Raw genomic sequence first — 17,759 nt, 5'->3', positions numbered from 1 at the left:
TCAGGCCGCTTCCCAATGGGCACTCCACTTGCTTAGACCACCATCTCTCCCTTCTAGAGTTTCCCGGAATCCAGACCTGCACAGAGAATTCTCCGCCCAGAAAAAGCCCGCCTGGAGTCCTTTAAAAGCCTCTGACTCCCCGTCTTTGGGGGCTGGTGCCATTTGGGGGCTCAGCCCATCTGGTACCCAGATGACCTTATAAATCAGGGGTCCTCAAACTTTTTAAACAGGGGGCCAGTTCACTGTCCCTCAGACCGTTGGAGGGCCGGACTATAGTTTAAAAAAAAAAACTACGAACAAATTCCTATGCGCACTGCGGGCCCGGGACGCGTCGGCTGCTAAGCAGGACAGGCAGCAGCACCCGGCGGGCCGGATCCATGTCCTCGGCGGGCCGCATGTGGCCCGCGGGCCGTAGTTTGAGGACCCCTGTCACAATCCCTTACCACTTTGGCCTCGTGCATTCCTCCTTCGGCGACCCTAAACGCTGGCTAGCTTTATATCAGTTCTACACAAACGGCCAATAACAGGGCAAGACGCGGAATTAGAGAAAACCCTCCATCACGGCTCCTGTTAAACTCAGAGCTGTGTGGTTTTCCAGAAGAGCAAGTGCCACGCAAGACCGTGAGCCTTGCCGAGCCTTGCCGAGCCTTGCCCCACCATTTACCCACAGGGACATGGTTAACATGGAGAGATGCTCTGGGAATTTCAAGGTACACCACAGCCCTGCCTGCCCCAGAGCCAGGCTTCCATCCAAACCAAGGCCTCTCCATGCAAGAACCACACGGGCTACCACTCCTACCTCCTTCCAAAAAGCACGCGTAGTTCACGTCTCCTCTTCCCCGCTCCCTGCCGCCTCGGAGGGCAGGTGCCTCGGCAGAGAGGGTCGCCGAGCCGCCTGAGCCGGGGTTCGGTTCCGTGCTGGGAACGCCACTATATGATCTCATTTATTTACTTACCACAATGGCCTGATGTGGGAAACAGGGACACGTCCCTTTTCATGCCCTGCACGCGCGGAAGGCCTTGCTGACTGACGTCCCAGCGGTAGCAACCGCCCCGGGGGAACCCTTGTTTGCCGAAGGGTGGAGGGTACGGTGTAAGGATGCGATGCTCCTTGGGAACAGAGGCTGGCCCTGGAGCTCCCCTCTAACCCAGAGCCAACCCACGGGGTGGAGAGGACGTGGTGATTCGGATGGAGAATCTGCCTCAGATACATGAATAAACGTGGTCGACAGGCACAACGAAAGCCTTAAGGAAGAAAGAAAGCCCGGCCGGCGTGGCTCAGTGGCTCAGCGTCAACCTATGAACCAGGAGGTCACGGTTCGATTCCCGGTCAGGGCACATGCCGGGGTTGCGGGTTCGACACTTCCGGGGTGGTGTGTGCAGGAGGCAGCCGATCAATGATTCTCTCTCGTCATTGATGTTTCTCTCCCTCTCTCCCTCTTCCTCTCTCTCTATATATAGCAAGTCTGCAGGATGCTACAACATGGATGCATCTTGAGGATGTCACCCTAAGTGAGATGAGACAGTCACAGTAAGACAAACAGAGCAGGATTACAGGTAAGTGACGTGTGCAAAACAGTCACCAGGGCCTGAGTGAGGGCGCGAACATGGGAAGTCACTAACGAAGGGGCATAGGGTTGGTCCAGCAAGACGAACAGTCTCAGGGGCCTGCTGTCCACCCCGCACCCACAGTCAGCACAGCACACTGTACGCTGGCAAGGTCATCAGGAGGGTAGATCCCATGCGAAGTGTTCTTTCCAAATAATGTTTTAAAAATAACATGCCTGTGTTGCCCAGGCCGGTTTGGCTCAGTGGATAGAGCGACGGCCTGCGGACCAAAGGGTCCCGGGTTCAACTCCTGCCAACAGCACGTATCTTAGTTGCAGGCTCCTCCCTGGCCCGGGCCCTGGTCTGGGCATGTGCAGGAGGCAACCAATCGATGTGTTTCTCTCACATCAATGTTTCTCTCTGTCTTTCCCTCTCTCTTCCACACTCCCTAAAAATTAATGGGAAAATATCCTCGGGTGAGGAGTCACAAAAACAAAAAAACAAAATAAAAGGCCTGAGTGTGGGAAGGAGCCGATGTGGGCCATCTCCTAGGTCTGTGGGTTTTTTCCACTCCCTTCATTTAGATCCCAGAGGGAGAAGCAGCATCAGGGATCTTGAAATAATTACCCTTGTGATTCACCCAAACCGGGCGGCCGCGAGGAAGTTAATTCTCAGGATGAAATTACCGCGGGTCCAAAGGAAACCATTCCGACTTCCTTTCACATTTCCCATGTGGCAAGTCCAAACCTTCCCATCCAACAGGGCCCAGTGACAGACAGAAAGCCAGGTGTACAGGCATGAGCCCAATCGTGGGAGGGACTTGGACATTTTGAAGATGAAATTCTTTAAGAACCATCCTTCTGGCCCTAACCGGTGTGGCTCAGTGGACAGAGCGTCGGCCTGTGGAATGAAGGGTCCCAGGTTCGATTCCAGTCAAGGGCATGTACTTTGGTTGCGGGCACATCCCCAGTAGGGGGTGTGCAGGAGGCAGCTGATAGATGTTTCTCTCTCATCGATGTTTCTAACTCTCTACCCCACTCCCTTCCTCTCTGTAAAAATAGAAAATTAAAAATTAAAAAAAAAGAACCATCCTTCTTACCTTTCCAAAGCTCCCTTTGCCGATGGCCCGCAGGATCTGAAAATGGTCAAAGTTGACTGCAAAAGAAAATGGGGTGGTGGGGAGAGAGAAAAAAAGGAACAAGTCAGACTGGCCAAACCTCGGATTCGTTCTCGAACGTTCTCACCTACGTACCTAACCGTGTACTCCAAGCAGCTTCTCGTTCCCACTGCATTACCTTCGCCACGGCAGCACCCACCCGCATGGACACTTCTTGGCATATTCCATCCCCCCGCCCCCCGACGCATCCATCTGGCCGTGAGCGCCTCCCCAGTGGGTGTGGAGGGGAAGGGATGGTAGAGAACTTGGACACTCGCAGGTTCTTCTATGCGCTGCTGTGCCCTTCGCCAGGGGGCCTTTCGCCACCTCGTCCCCCTGGCACTCTTAGCATCCGCTTAGCTAGCCCTGCCTCCTGCATAGACACTCTGAACCCCCACCTGCCATGACCATGTCCTGGCCTCCTCCGACGTGGATGCCAGCCTCAGACCTGGCAGCGGGGCGACGGGCAGGTGGGGATGTTGTGCCCACACGCTCCTCCTGGCATGACCCTGTCTGGCGCCTCCCTTCACGCACGTTTCCCGAGGGGGTCCCCTTCTCGCTCCGTCCAGCTCTGCGCTCCAGCCTGGCTCCTAGCCGTGTCCCTCCAGAGCAGCAACATGTGGCCACGCCCTAAGCCCAACAGACGCCTGGCTTCCTTCGCCTCGGCCTCGCGCTCCTTTCTGAAGCACCTGCCTGGCATCCATGGCACCCTCTCACTTCCCACTCCTTTTGCACCCACAGCTGCCTCCTCCTCCCAATCCCCACCCACAGAGCCCAGCCAGCCCGCTCCCTAAACCTTCCTCTTCTCCGGGGCACAGCGGCTCCCGCCCCCACCGACGCCACGGCTCTCGGAGGCTTCTCTGGTCTCCAGGCTGTGCCCACGGATCCCTGCCCACCTCACAGCGCCTCCTGGTGGCTTCCGGCCGCCGCCTCCTCCCCAGCCCGGAGCAGGACCCAGGAGGAGTGGCTCACCATTCATCTGACCCCACAGGCTCCAGGCCCACAGCTCACCCTGGACTCCTCTCTCCCGACCCATCTAGTCCCTTCCCTGTGACCCATCTGGGTAGGGGACTTCCACCCTCGCCAGGCAAGACACGCGAAGGCCACGGACTCCCAGGCGCACAGGGCTGGTGTACCAGCCTACACGGAGCCCAGCGCCGAGGGCTCGCAGGTGCGGTGCCGCTGTAATTAGCTGGTTACTCACAGCAGGAGCGGAACGAAGCGAAGGCCAGGCATCACAGGCATGTGCGTTCCCCGCCAAAGCCTGGGGGAGGGTACCACGCAGGGAAGGCGCTGCCTGTCAATCACTCCTGGGGACTGAGATGATTGGCCAGAATGGGCGTGGCCACCCCAGTGGGAGGAAAGTTGGGATCTATAATCCCCTACCAGTGGTTCTCCACCTGTCTAAGGCCACGACCCTTTAATACAGTTCCCCATGTGGTGGTGACCCCAACCATAAAATTATTTTCGTTGCTACTTCATCACTGTAATTTTGCTACTGTTAATGAATCGTAATGTACATATCTGTGTTTTCCGATGGTCTTAGGCGACCCTGCTAGCAGTTCTCAACCTGTGGGTCATGACCCACAGGTTGAGAGCCGCTGCTGTAGAGCCTAAGACCATCGGAAAACACAGATATGTACATTACGATTCTTAACAGTAGCAAAATTACAGTTATGAAGTAGCAAGGAAAATAATTTTATGGTTGGGGGTCACCACACCATGGGGACCTGTGTTCAAGGGTCGTGGCCTTAGGAAGGTGGAGAACCACTGCCCCAGACAAAGACGCTCGCTCTCCTGTGCTCTTGGCTTCCCTTGGCACAGGGGGCTCATGGCTCTCGCTTGGCTCCCTGGCATTGTCCTGCGTGGCCGTGGCCAGGCCGACCGCACACACGATGGACCCTGGGCTGGACCGGGCCTGATGCTAGACGGGACCTGGCTCCCACAGACACTCTGGACACTGGTGTGGCTTAGCTGTACTGCACCCCCCGCTCCACTTCCTCTATGACGGACCCCCCGCTCCACTTCCTCTATGACGGACCCCCCGCTCCACTTCCTCTATGACGGACTCAGGGACCTGGGACTGGGAGACCCAGGGGCGTGATTCCACGCAAATAAAGCTTTCTACCATGTCTCACCTCCCGTGGGGCCTCCGGAAATGCTTATTCCAGCAGCACCCCAAGAACCCCACTCCCACCTGCAACAGGGGGAGACATGTTCTTCTTGGATAACAGCTGCCCCCGGCAGCCCCACGGCATCCTGCTCACAGGCCTGTCCTGGCCCCTGCACACAGCCTCCCCCAAAGTTCAGGGGTCACCACGCGCACACCCGCAGCCAAAGTTCAGCTGGAGATGCCCTCCAGCGCCGGCCGGAGAATACTGTGCTGATAACCCAGGATGGCAGCCGATGTGGATGCTGAGAAAGGTGACATCCGTGAGAAGGAGGGCGTCAAACACGTGTCTGAGAGGGCATGTGTGACCCTAACATCCCTCAGCTGCACGTGTCTGAGAGGGCATGTGTGACCCTAACATCCCTCAGCTGCACGTGTCTGAGAGGGCATGTGTGACCCTAACATCCCTCAGCTGCACGTGTCTGAGAGGGCGTGTGTGACCCTAACATCCCTCAGCTGCACGTGTCTGAGAGAGCATGTGTGACCCTAACAATTCCTCAGCTGCACGTGTCTGAGACGGAACGTGTGTGACCCTAACATCCCTCAGCTGCACGTGTCTGAGAGGGCGTGTGTGACCCTAACATCCCTCAGCTGCACGTGTCTGAGAGGGCGTGTGTGACCCTAATATCCCTCAGCTGCACGTGTCTGAGACGGAACGTGTGTGACCCTAGCATCCCTCAGCTGCACGTGTCTGAGAGGGCGTGTGTGACCCTAACAATTCCTCAGCTGCACATGTCTGAGAGGGCATGTGTGACCCTAACATCCCTCAGCTGCACGTGTCTGAGAGGGCGTGTGTGACCCTAGCATCCCTCAGCTGCACGTGTCTGAGACGGAACGTGTGTGACCCTAACATCCCTCAGCTGCACGTGTCTGAGAGGGCGTGTGTGACCCTAATATCCCTCAGCTGCACGCGTCTGAGAGGGCGTGTGTGACCCTAACATCCCTCAGCTGCACGCGTCTGAGAGGGCGTGTGTGACCCTAACATCCCTCAGCTGCACGCGTCTGAGAGGGCGTGTGTGACCCTAACAATTCCTCGATGGCGAGGACTGCTCAGATGCCTGGGCCTCCTCTCGCCCAGCGCGGCCACTGCCGGGGGCCGGGTAACAAAGCCCCATGGACCCGAGGCTCCGAGCCACAGGAACTCAGCCCTCCTCCCCACGCTCCGGGGCGGCCCTGCCCGGCCTCTCCCGCTCCCGCCGCAGCCAGAGTCCTTGCTGTTCCCTGGCTGGTGGCTGCACCAGGCCAGGCTCTGCCTCTGTCATCACGTGGCCTCTTCCCTCTGCGTCTGTCTCTGTCTTTTCTCCGCTTCTTCTAAGGACGCCAGTCATGAGATGAGGGCCCTATCGCAGTATGACCTCATCTTAGCTCGTTACATCTGCCAGGACCCTACTTCCAAATAAGGTCGCATTCTGCGGTTCCAGGTGAGCATGAATTTGGGGGCACAGTATTCAACCCAGTACCCCCAGACAAGCACCTGGCCCAGAGGAGAGGTTCAGTAAAGGATGGCTGACGCAGGAATGAATGAAGGAGCACCTGTGTGCTCACACCTGTGCACCTGCCTGATCACACGTGTGTGTGCAACTGCAAGATCACACCTGTGTGTACACCTGTATGATCACACCTGTGCACCTGTATAATCACATCTGTGTGTGCACCTGCATGATCACACCTGTGTGTATGCCTGTATGATCACACCTGTGTGTATACCTGTATGATCACACCTGTGTGTATATCTGTATGATCACACCTGTGTGTATGCCTGTATGATCACACCTGTGTGTACACCTGTATGATCACACCTGTGTGTGCACCTCTATGATCACACCTGTGTGTATATCTGTATGATCACACCTGTGTGTATGCCTGTATGATCACACCTGTATGTGCACCTATATGATGACACCTGTGCACCTGTATAATCACACCTGTGTGCGCACCTGTATAATCACACCTGTGTGTGCACCTGCATGATCACACCTGTGTGTATGCCTGTATGATCACACCTGTGTACCTGCATGATCACACCTGTGTGTATGCCTGTATGATCACACCTGTGTGTATACCTGTATGATGACACCTGTGTGTGCACCTGTATGATGACACCTGTGCACCTGTATAATCACACCTGTGTGTGCACCTGCATGATCACACCTGTGTGTATACCTGTATGATCACACCTGTGTACCTGCATGATCACACCTGTGTGTATGCCTGTATGATCACACTTGTGTGTATACCTGTATGATGACACCTGTGTGTGCACCTGTATGATCACACCTGTGTACCTGCATGATCACACCTGTGTGTATGCCTGTATGATCACACCTGTGTGTATACCTGTATGATGACACCTGTGTGTGCACCTGTATGATCACACCTGTGTACCTGCATGATCACACCTGTGTGTATGCCTGTATGATCACACCTGTGTGTATACCTGTATGATGACACCTGTGTGTGCACCTGTATGATCACACCTGTGTACCTGCATGATCACACCTGTGTGTATGCCTGTATGATCACACCTGTGTGTATACTTGAATGATCACACTTGTGTGTGCACCTGCATGATCACACCTGTGTGTATGCCTGTATGATCACACTTGTGTGTGCCTACACATGTGTGTGCCCATGTCTGATGACACATGTGCACATGCATGATCACACCTATGCACTTGTATGATCACACCTGTGTGATCACACCTGAGTGTGCACCTGTATCTGCCCATGATGTAGAAACAATGAGATATTTTGGAAACAGAATTGGCTCTTCCTTGTTGTAGAGGGGAGTCAGACTGGAACTGAGACATCAGCCCCTCTTGGGTCTCGAGCCTGCTGGCTGTCAGATGGAAACCTACACCCTGGCTCGGGGCCTGCCATTTGGGACTCACGGCCTCTGAGCCAGTTCCTCATAAGAATCTCTACCGAGCGTCTGTCCGCTCATCCATCCCTCCTCGTGGCCCTGGTCCTCGGTGCTCCTGACCGGTGCATCCTCCCAGCCGACTGTGGGTGCCCGCCTGCCCTCGCTCTTCCACCTGCGTGCACACAGTGCAGGCACCCACCTCTCTACTGGGGGCTGCCCCGGTGCCGGACTCTGCTCCGCCCCCCATCAGGTGGGACATGCCCAGAGCTGAAACCCCCCTGGGAGCAGCCCTCACCTGAGACGGATGGGCACGGGAGGACCACTATCCCAAGTCCCTCGATCACAGAGAGGATGACTCTGAGGCGCCTTCCACACGGCTCCCCAAAGTCCGCAGGTGCCCACGGCGGTAACTTACTCGATCACCCCCACTCCCCCCCCCGCCCCCCGCCTTCCCTTCCGTCTCGCCGCCCCTCCCTGCCGGGTAGCCTGGGATCCCCTCCTAAACAAACTACTCACACATGGACCCTGGTCTCAGGGCCTGCTTCTCGGGAAAACAAACTAAGACAAGCCCTCAAGGAGGTCCGTGCGCACACCTCTCTGTCACGGGCCCCGCACACCTCCGCCCTCGCTGATGGCACATTCTCTTGCTTTCATGCGTGTTTGTTAGCTCAGTGCCCGTCTGGAACAAGGGCACTTGCCCGTCTTCGCTTCCCCGGCGCCTCCGTGAAATAGTTGTCCCATGAATACTTAATTCATTCCTGACAAGTAAGTGCGTGAATGAAGGACTAGCCCTGGGCACGCGTCTCTCCTGGCCTCAGCCCCTCCTCAGGGACAGGAGGCACCCGCACACCGCCTCTGGCCCGCACAGCCCGCGCTCCTGCAGCCTCGGCCGCCGCGGGATGATGAAGCGCGTGGCTCTGTTGCGGACGAGGCTCTGGATACCACCGTGGCTTCAGCCTGCGAGGATGTGACACGGGAGTCCGGAGAGCGTGGCCGTGAGGAAGGACGGAGGGAAAGGAGGTCTTTGCCGTTGATGACAGGGTGCAGCCTTGTGCGGCGAGAACATTGGGAGCGTCTGCATATAAATTGCCTTGTACAGTTTCCACCCTTCCAAATTAATGGGTGTTTCAGACTTAAACAGGACCATTCTCCCCTAATTGCTGTTTCAGCCACCCTGCCGGTTTTTCCTGATGATTTCTACTGGGGATTCTGGGAGGTAGAAGGATGAACCTACTTTCTGGAGCCAATGGCCCATGACCCCCCTCGATCTTGAAGAAGAAGAATAACAAAGTCCCAGAAGTCCAGGTGCCAGATCTGAAGCTACCATGTTGGGAATTCAGGCCACAGATTGTCCACCCTGGGACTGAGGACAGCGAGAGGGGCCAGGCTCACAGACACGCAGCCGGTGCCTTTGAGAGGGGGTGGCACGCAGTCAGTGCTATTGGAAAGGATGGGTATGAGTAGATGGTTGCAGAATGGACCCCAACACTAGCCACCCCTCCCTGTATCCATGACACGGGGCAGTCCCCGCTCACAATGAGTGTGGGGTTGACCATGGGCCTTGCTCTGGCCACAGGGATGACAGCAAATGTGACATACGCAGAGGCTGAGGAGTGCTTTCACACTGTGACATGCTCCCTCATCTCTCTCAGATCCCCACCTCATGGGAACCGGCACAAGCTGCCCTCCCCCAACATGCCAAGCCCTATGGAAGGGGGTGCTGCCACCTCAGCAGCCGGGTGCCCTGAGCGAGCCCCAGCCCCATTTGCCGACGTGTCCAATTGTGACCAAAACAAGTGGAAGCTGTTCTAAGTGACTGAGCTTTGGGTGGTTTTTGTTACGCAGCGATAGCAAACGGCTACCACAGTCTTCAACAAAGAGTAGTGAGTCAACTGGAAATAAATAATGTCCCTCTCCCCCACCCCATCTCACCAATCGACTCCAGAGGGATGGAAAGTCAATAATGAAAGGTAAGAAGCTAAATCTATAAAGGTTACCCATGAGAAAAATCTTTGCAACTTATTAGACGCAAAGAATTTTAAAACAAGGAACAAAATGTGCCTAACCATGAAAAAGAACAAGCGGATTATGTTGGCTACATTCAAGAAACAAAACACATCAAACACCTAGAAATCAGTAAGAAGGGAGAGACCCCAGTTTGAGAAATAACTGGCAAAAGACTTCACGAAAGGAGTACCAACTGATCATTATGCACATGAAAATGCGCTTGATTGGCCTGGCCGGTTTGGCTCAGTGGATAGAGCGTGGGCCGGTGGACTGAAGGGTTCCGGTTCAATTCCAGTCAAGGGCACATGCCTGGGTTGCAGGTTCAATCCCCGGTAGGGGGCATACAGGAGGTAGCCAATCAATGAATCTCGCTCATCATTGATGTTCTATCTCTCTCCCTTCCTCTCTGAAATCAACATATATTAGGCTTTTATTATATAGGAGATATATATATATATATATATCTCATATAATAAAAGCTTAATATGCTAAGCATCTGATCGACTGGTTGGCCATTCAACCAATCAAAGTGTAATATGCTAATGATATGCTAAGGCTGCTCAATCGCTCGCTATGACATGCACGGACCACCAGGGGGCAGACAGTCCACCGGTCGACCAGTTGCTATGATGTGCACTGACCATCAGGGGGCAGATGCTCCGACTGGTAGGTTAACTTGCTGTTGGGGTCCATCCGATTGGGACTGAGCTAAATGGGCCAGACACACCCTGGAGTTCTCCCGTGGTCCCTCTCTGGGGCTGGCCCACCTCCCACGTCTCTCCCCAGCCCCAATCATGCACCGGTGGGGTCCCTCGGCCTGGCCTGCACCCTCTCGCAATCCAGGACCCCTCGGGGGATGTCGGAGAGCCGGTTTCGGCCCGATCTTGCAGGCCAGGCTGAGGGACCCCACTGGTGCATGAATTCATGCACCGGGCCTCTAGTGTGTGTGTGTGTGTGTGTGTGTGTGTGTGTGTGTGTGTGTATAAATGTGCTTGATTTCATCACACATCAGAAAGCTACAAATTAACATCACAATGGAATGTCCCCACACAACCCACCAGAATTGCTAAAACAATAAGGAATTATAATGAACACTAACTGTGGGCAAAGATGTGGAACAACTGAAATTCGCATATACGGCTAGTGGGAGTTTCAATTCATTAAAAAACCACTTTGCAAAACCATCTGACAGGGCCCATCTGAGCTGAGCACGCCTGTGTGGCCTTGCCACTCACTCCAGGGTCCACACCTGAAAAGCTGCAGGGACAGCGAGAACCGCGTGCAGGACACACACACGGGGCTGTCCCAGCCTCAAGCTGGAAACAACCCGATTCCCACCAGCAGCATCGTGGAGAGGCTGTGGTGTACTCCCCGCTGGAGCCCAGAGCGCCAACCGGAATAAAGCACCCGCAAGTACCTGAAATAGCACAGGTGACCCTCAGAAGCAATGTCGAATGCAAAAGTCCCACACACAGGACACAGCCCGGGGGCGGGAGGGCTGTAGAAGATGCAGGCCAGGAAAAGACTAACTGCAGGTGAGGCCGGCAGGGCAGTGGTCCCCCTGGGAGCAGGTGCATGGAAGAGAGCACAGGGGGCTTCCGGGGCCGTGTGATCTGTTTGCTGATGGGAGCAGAGGTCACACAGGTGTGCTCACCTGGGACCACTACCTGGAACTGGACATGATTGGCGCAATAACCTGTTCATATGTGATGCTTCCGTAATAACTTAGATAAAAAATAAGACCGAAACGTATTACAATGCGTGGAATTTACAAACACCAAGTTCAAAATCAGCTTCAGAAAAAGGCGACAGAAAGAAACAAAACCCAGCCTATCCCACTGGAATGCTAAAAAACCAACTCGTCTGGAATCTGATGAGTAGAGGAAAGAATTAAGCATTGGTTCTGGTACTCTCTAATAAGTGTTACTCCAGGCCAGTGGTTGGCAAACTGCGGCTCGCGAGCCACATGCGGCTCTTTGGCCCCTTGAGTGTGGCTCTTCCACAAAATACCACGGCCTGGGCGAGTCTATGTTGAAGAAGTGGCATTAGAAGAAGTTGAAGTTTAAAAAATTTGGCTCTCAAAAGAAATTTCAATCGTTGTGCTGTTGATATTTGGCTCTGTTGACTAATGAGTTTGCCGACCACTGTTCCAGGCTAACCACATAGCAAAGGGACGAGGTAGAGCTCATTCACTTACTACACACAGAACGATCGCTCGTTAAAGTTTACCATTGGCAATTCCTCGGTTAACAACTGGTTCCGGCAATGGCCATCGATGACTGGTAAGTTACTAGGTAGGAGGCTGTGAGGGATTTTACAGGAAAGGGGTCAGTCTGTCACGTCCTAACCCACCGATCAATCTCAGCATCACTAATGAAACATCGAAACTGGATCTGCTGCATAGCTCCTCCAGTAAAGAGGGCATGCCCCCAAGTATTACACTGAAATCTAGACCACGCTTTACACGTTAAGATGGACAGGACATATAAGGAGTACACGAAATGACACCGTGAGGAAGCAATAATAAAACCCGGCACCTGGAACATTTTCCAGAAAAACCTACCTCCTTCTCGAGCGAATAGCATGAAAAAGTCATGGACACAGACAGCCACTGGAGGTGAAAAGAGGCGAAGAGAATTAAGACGCAGAATGGAGGGAGCTTCCTTTGGATCCTGTTTTCATAAACAGCCAATAAGAGGCATTTGGGGGCAATGGAGGAAATTTAAATGCGGACCGAGTAATATCAAGTCCCTACTGCTAACTTCACTGAGGGCGATAAAGACCTCTCTCTTCTACCGTATGCAAAAATCCATCCCGCCCTAGCCGGTTTGGCTCAGTGGATAGAGCGTCGGCCTGCAGACTGAAGGGTCCCAGGTTTGATTCCGGTCAAGGGCATGTACCTCGGTTGCGGGCACATCCCCAGTGGGAGGTGTGCAGGAGGCAGCTGATGGATGTTTCTCTCTCATCGATGTTTCAATCTCTATACCTCTCCCTTCCTCTCTGTAAAAAAATCAATAAAATATATTTAAAAAAAAAATCCATCCCGCGAAGGCTGCAGATCTGGCAGGCGTGGTTAAACCCCAAGTTTTCTAGAGGGAACTGGGAACACAGAAAACGTCCTTAATGTGGTCATAGTTAACAACCGAAAACTTTAAACACGCGTCATGCTTAATGTCAAAACTTCAGAAACACTTCCACTGAAGCCAGGAGTAAGAGAAGGATGCCACCTATTACCGATGCTATGCAACAACCCAATCTATCGGGGGGAAATGGGATGTAGCCTTCGCCAACGGGATATCTCCATGATCTCAGATATTAGAGTGTGCAGAGACCCGTAAGCACCAACCATTAAAAAAGTCTAATAAATTAACTTTAAGAATATCTGTTCGTCAGGACTCACCATTAAGGGAGTAAAAATGTGCACCACAGATCAGAAGATCTTTCTATCACACAGCTGAGACCTCCGTGGCTGAGCGTACACCCACAGTAGGCAGAGAACAGTCAATAGAAAGACAAACGCAATAGAGAAATCGGCAGAGAATTGAAAGGTACTTCATAAAAGGACATCTGGAAAAAAAATAGTCACATGAAAAGGTGTTCAACAGTATTAGGGATGGGAAATGTAAATTAAAACCGCAATTAAGGGGCATGACACACCTACCAGAACAGCTAAAATAAGAATGACGATGACAATTGTCAGGGAGGACACGGAGCAAGGAGACCCTCCTTACCCAGGGCGGGAATGTCATTTGGGGCAAATGGGAAATCGAGCAGAGCCTATGACCTCAAAATGTTCCTCTAGGGCAGTGGTCGGCCTGCCCCTCGCCCAGGCCACCCCATGCCCCAAGGGAACCCCCACCCTGACCCGGAACACCCTTCAGAGCAAACCAGCCGGCCCCCACCAATGCACCAGGCCTCTATCCTATCTAATAAAAGAGTAATATGCAGATTGACCATCACTCCAACACACAAGATGGCTGCCCCCATGTGGTCAAAGATCCTGCCCCCATGTGGACACAAGATGGCCAGCAGGGGAGGGCAGTTGGGAGGGACCAGGCCTGCAAGGGAGGGCAGTTGGGGGTGATCAAGCCTGCAGGGGAGGGCAGTTAGGGGTGACCAAGTCGGCAGAGGAGGGAAGTTGGGGGCGACCAGGCAGGCCTGCAGGGAAAGGCAGTTGGGAGGGACCCAGGCCTGCAGGGGAGAGCAGTTGGGGGGGACTAGTCCTGCAGGGGAGGGCAGTTAGGGGTGACCAGACCTGCAGGGGAGGGCAGTTGGGGGAGACCCAGGCCTGCAGGGGAGAGCAGTTGGGGGGGACAAGGCCTGCAGGGGGGGCAGTTAGGGGTGACCAGGCCTGCAGGGGAGGGCAGTTAGGGGAAAACAGGCTGGCTGGGGAGCAGTTAGGCATCAATCAGGCTGGCAGGGGAGTGGTTAGGGGGTGATCAGGCTGGCAGGCAGAAGCAGTTAGGGGGAATCAGAAAGGCAGGCAGGCGAGCAGTTGGGAGCCAGCAGTCCTGGACTGTGAGAGGGATGTCTGACTGCCCGTTTAGGCGTGATCCCTAAACCGGCAGTCGGACATCCCCTGAGGGGTCCCAGATTGGAGAGGGAACAGGCCGGGCTGAGGGACCCCCCCCGCCCCGTGCATGAATTTTGTGCACTGGGCCACTAGTCTATATATATAAAAGCCTAAGTGACTGACCAACTGACTGACCAGTCGACCAGTCACTATGACGCGTACTGACCACCAGGAGCTGCCCCCTGGTGGTCAGTGTGCTCCCACAGCCAACCTCCCACGGCTGGCCAACCTCCCACGGTCTCTCCCCCTGGCTGGCCGGGCCCTGATCGGCCCCAATCGCTGGCCAGGCCGAGGGACTCCCACCCGTGCACGAATTTGTGCACCAGGCCTCTAGTAGTTAATAATCAAAAACCTACAACAAACATCATTCTGAATCTTAAAACTTTAAAAGCATTTCCACTGAAGTTAGGAATAAGAGAAGGATGCCTTCTATTACTGGTGATACACATTCATTCAATCCATCGCGGGGGAGGGAATGAGCCAAAGATACGTGTGGCCAATATCCTTTTCCATTTTGTAAACCTCAACAAATAATAAATATTTCAAAAGAGGTTCAACCTCACCAGGACCAGGAGACGCAATTCTAAAAACTCATCATATTGGCAAAAAGTTTAAGTCTGATAGTACCAATTATTGACCACAGCTGGGCAAGCAGGAACTACCAAAAATCACTGGCGGATAGGCAAATTTTACCCTTCTGGGGAGCAACCTGTCAGTCAACACCTCACCAATTCCAAGGAGGCACACACCGCCGTGACCCAGCAATGCCACCATTTCTCAGTGTGTGTTCCATGGCCAGTGCCCCCAGCCACGCCCAGGCGTGTGCACCAGAAAACCCAAACTAGAGTGCGCCCATTACCGTCCGTAAGGGAGTGAGTCAGTAAACCGTGGCAATCACAGGGAAGGTGGCAGAGCCTTTAACACAGATCAAACAGAACGGGCAGTGAAAGAGCAATTCAGGATGAGCTCATCTCCTTGGGGTAGAGTTTACAAATAGGACCTATTGGTTTGGGCTACACAGCATTAGGCAAAATAAAATAACCCACGGAAGAAGGTCTGTGGTGGGGTAGACAAGAGGCTTCTACTCTATCTACGGCGTTTCCTCCCTCCCGTCGGGGAGGAGAGGCCGCTGTGCGCGGTAGCGTTCCCATACTTTCCTGTGGTTGACACATTTCATTAAAAAAGTAATTAAGAGCCCTAGCCGGTGTGGCTCAGTGGATAGAGCGTCGGCCTGCGGACTGAAAGGTCCCAGCTTCGATTCCGGTCAAGGGCACGTACCTTGGTTGCGGGCACATCCCCAGTGGGAGGTGTGCGGGAGGCAGCTGACGATGTGTCTCTCTCATCGATGTTTCTAACTCTCTCTCCCTCTCCCTTCCTCTCTGTAAAACATCAATAAAGTATATTTTTTTAAAAAAGTAATTAAGAACAAGAGTGTTGGGTCCATGAAGGCCCAGTTCACGAGGGACTGTAGGCGTGTCCCTTCCCAGCGGCCTGGGTGGGTGTATCTGGTCATCGAGGTGTCACAACTTCCCCACGACTGTCGGGAGCCTGCGTGCGAGGAGCCAGCCCATCGTGGGGCCCGGCAGCAAACAGAAACCAGAGTGGCCGGCCCGCAGCTGCGCTCGAGGACTCGGCATCCGCGCCCCTTCCTCCCCCACAAGGTTCCCATCGGGGACCCCCGGCTTCAGGAGAGCAACCATTTGTCCTTTCTCCCTCTGAACACGCTTCGGAGCCTCATCTCCTTTCTGTCACACTGTGACGCCGCTCTGGAGTCCTGTGAAGCGACTGGACAGGAGTCCGGCTCAGAGCGTCCGTAGCTAAGGACAGGAGAGGGGCCGGCCCGCCGCAGCTCGCCACACGCCCAGGGCGTGCCCCACCACGCCCGGTCCTCCGGGAAGCTGCATCCGTGTCCTCGGCCCCGGAGCCAAGTGCTCAGAGCACGGGGGTGCGCCCGCTCACAGGTCTGAGATCACGGCGGCAGCAGAACGGGAGGCCGTGGGGGGACCTGCCCAGGCCTCTGGCATCTCTGCTGTGCCTTGATTTGTAGACACATCACCCCAATCTCTGCCCCCATCTTCCCGTGACTTCTTCCTGTGTGCACGCCGGGGTCCCGTCCCTTTTTTATAGGACACCAGTGACCTTGATGGGGCCCCCCTGAGGGCCTCCCTTCCTCCCGATCACCTCTGTGAAGGTCCTCTCTCCACAGAAGGTCACGTCCGGAGGTCCCGGAGGTTAGGGCGGCACCAGCTGGACTTTAAGATGTCTCACCCCTCGCAGGGCACCGCCCCAACCCTCTCACCAAACACAGACCTGCCGCTTTACAGCAGGCCTCGGCGGCCACGGCGCCCCGGGCACAGGGCTGAGGGGCTGCCTCTCCTTCACCAGCGAGGCCCCAGCACCCAGCTCGGAGCCTGGGCACTTTTTAGTAGAAAACATGTCAATTACTTGTCAAATAAGCAAATGAGGAAAAAATGCCTTTGGAGTGTGTCCTCTGGCGGACAGCTCTCAGCGAGCCTCTGCCCCCACGTGCGCTGGGCCATTCGGGAGAAATGCCAGCAGCCCTGTCACCGCCGGCCGTCCAGCTCGCTCTCTGCGCCGGGGCTCGGCCAGGCGCTTCTCGGGCAACGGGTCACCTCATCCTCACCTCACCCTCGCCAGGCAGACGCAGCCAGCTGCGCCCTGAGCCTGAGGACACCTGAGGGGTCACTGCGCCGTGAGGTGGGTATCCCAGGAAAGCGCAGGGCTGTGTCCGCCCGTCCGCCCGCCCTTCCCGCCAGCCGTGGGCAGAGCCTGGCGCAGAGTGAGCCCACGGTGAGCACCACCATCTACTCGAGTCTTAGAGCCAGGACACTTGTTTCTAATCCTCACCCGAGGATATTTTTCCCATTGATTTTCAGAAAGAGTGCAGGGAGGGAGGGGGGGAGAGAGAGAGAGAGAGAGAGATGTCAATGTGAGAGAGACATATGGACTGATTGCCTCCCGCAGGCGCCGTGACCGCAGGGCCAGGGATGAAACCCGAAGCCGAGGTACGTGCCCTTGCCCAGCAATCAAACCCGAGACCCTTTGGTACGCGGGTCGACGCACTAACCACTGAGCAGACCCGGCCAGGGCAGAACCAGGACACTTTTGAGAATAGAGGGGACGCTGAGCTGAGGAGGCTCTGGAAAACCGGGACGGCTCCCAGCAAACGGAGGTCAGGCTACTTCATCAATAAAGGTTGCATGAGTGAACTCCGGCCTCTTCTCCCCGAGGGCCCGGGTTTTAACCACCACACAACACCCAGCGAGATGTCTCTGCGGAACGGGGTGGCACGGGGGGGGGGCACCTGCTAAAGAGGCACACTCCTCGATGCGAATCCACAGCCGTTCCCTTCCAGGGGACCTTCGGCGGTAATTTCATCACTGCCGCCTATTATGCAGCCCCAGAGAGCAGGAATGCAAAT

General features: G+C 54.9%; 1 protein-coding gene across 1 annotated transcript in view; it reads right to left on the bottom strand.

Annotated features, from left to right (window-relative positions):
• Nucleotides 1–17,759, bottom strand: part of STK32B (serine/threonine kinase 32B) — a 156,035-nt gene that overhangs the window by 111,061 nt on the left and 27,215 nt on the right. The window contains exon 2 of the mRNA XM_080679305.1: nt 2,648–2,703. Coding sequence (XP_080535431.1) covers nt 2,648–2,703 — 56 coding nt within the window. The remainder of the gene's footprint in view (nt 1–2,647; nt 2,704–17,759) is intronic.

The sequence above is a fragment of the Plecotus auritus genome (genome assembly GCF_963455305.1).
Source record: "Plecotus auritus genome assembly, chromosome: 1".
In the NCBI taxonomy this organism is placed as follows: domain Eukaryota; kingdom Metazoa; phylum Chordata; class Mammalia; order Chiroptera; family Vespertilionidae; genus Plecotus; species Plecotus auritus.
This window is presented reverse-complemented; position numbering and strand designations above follow the sequence as displayed.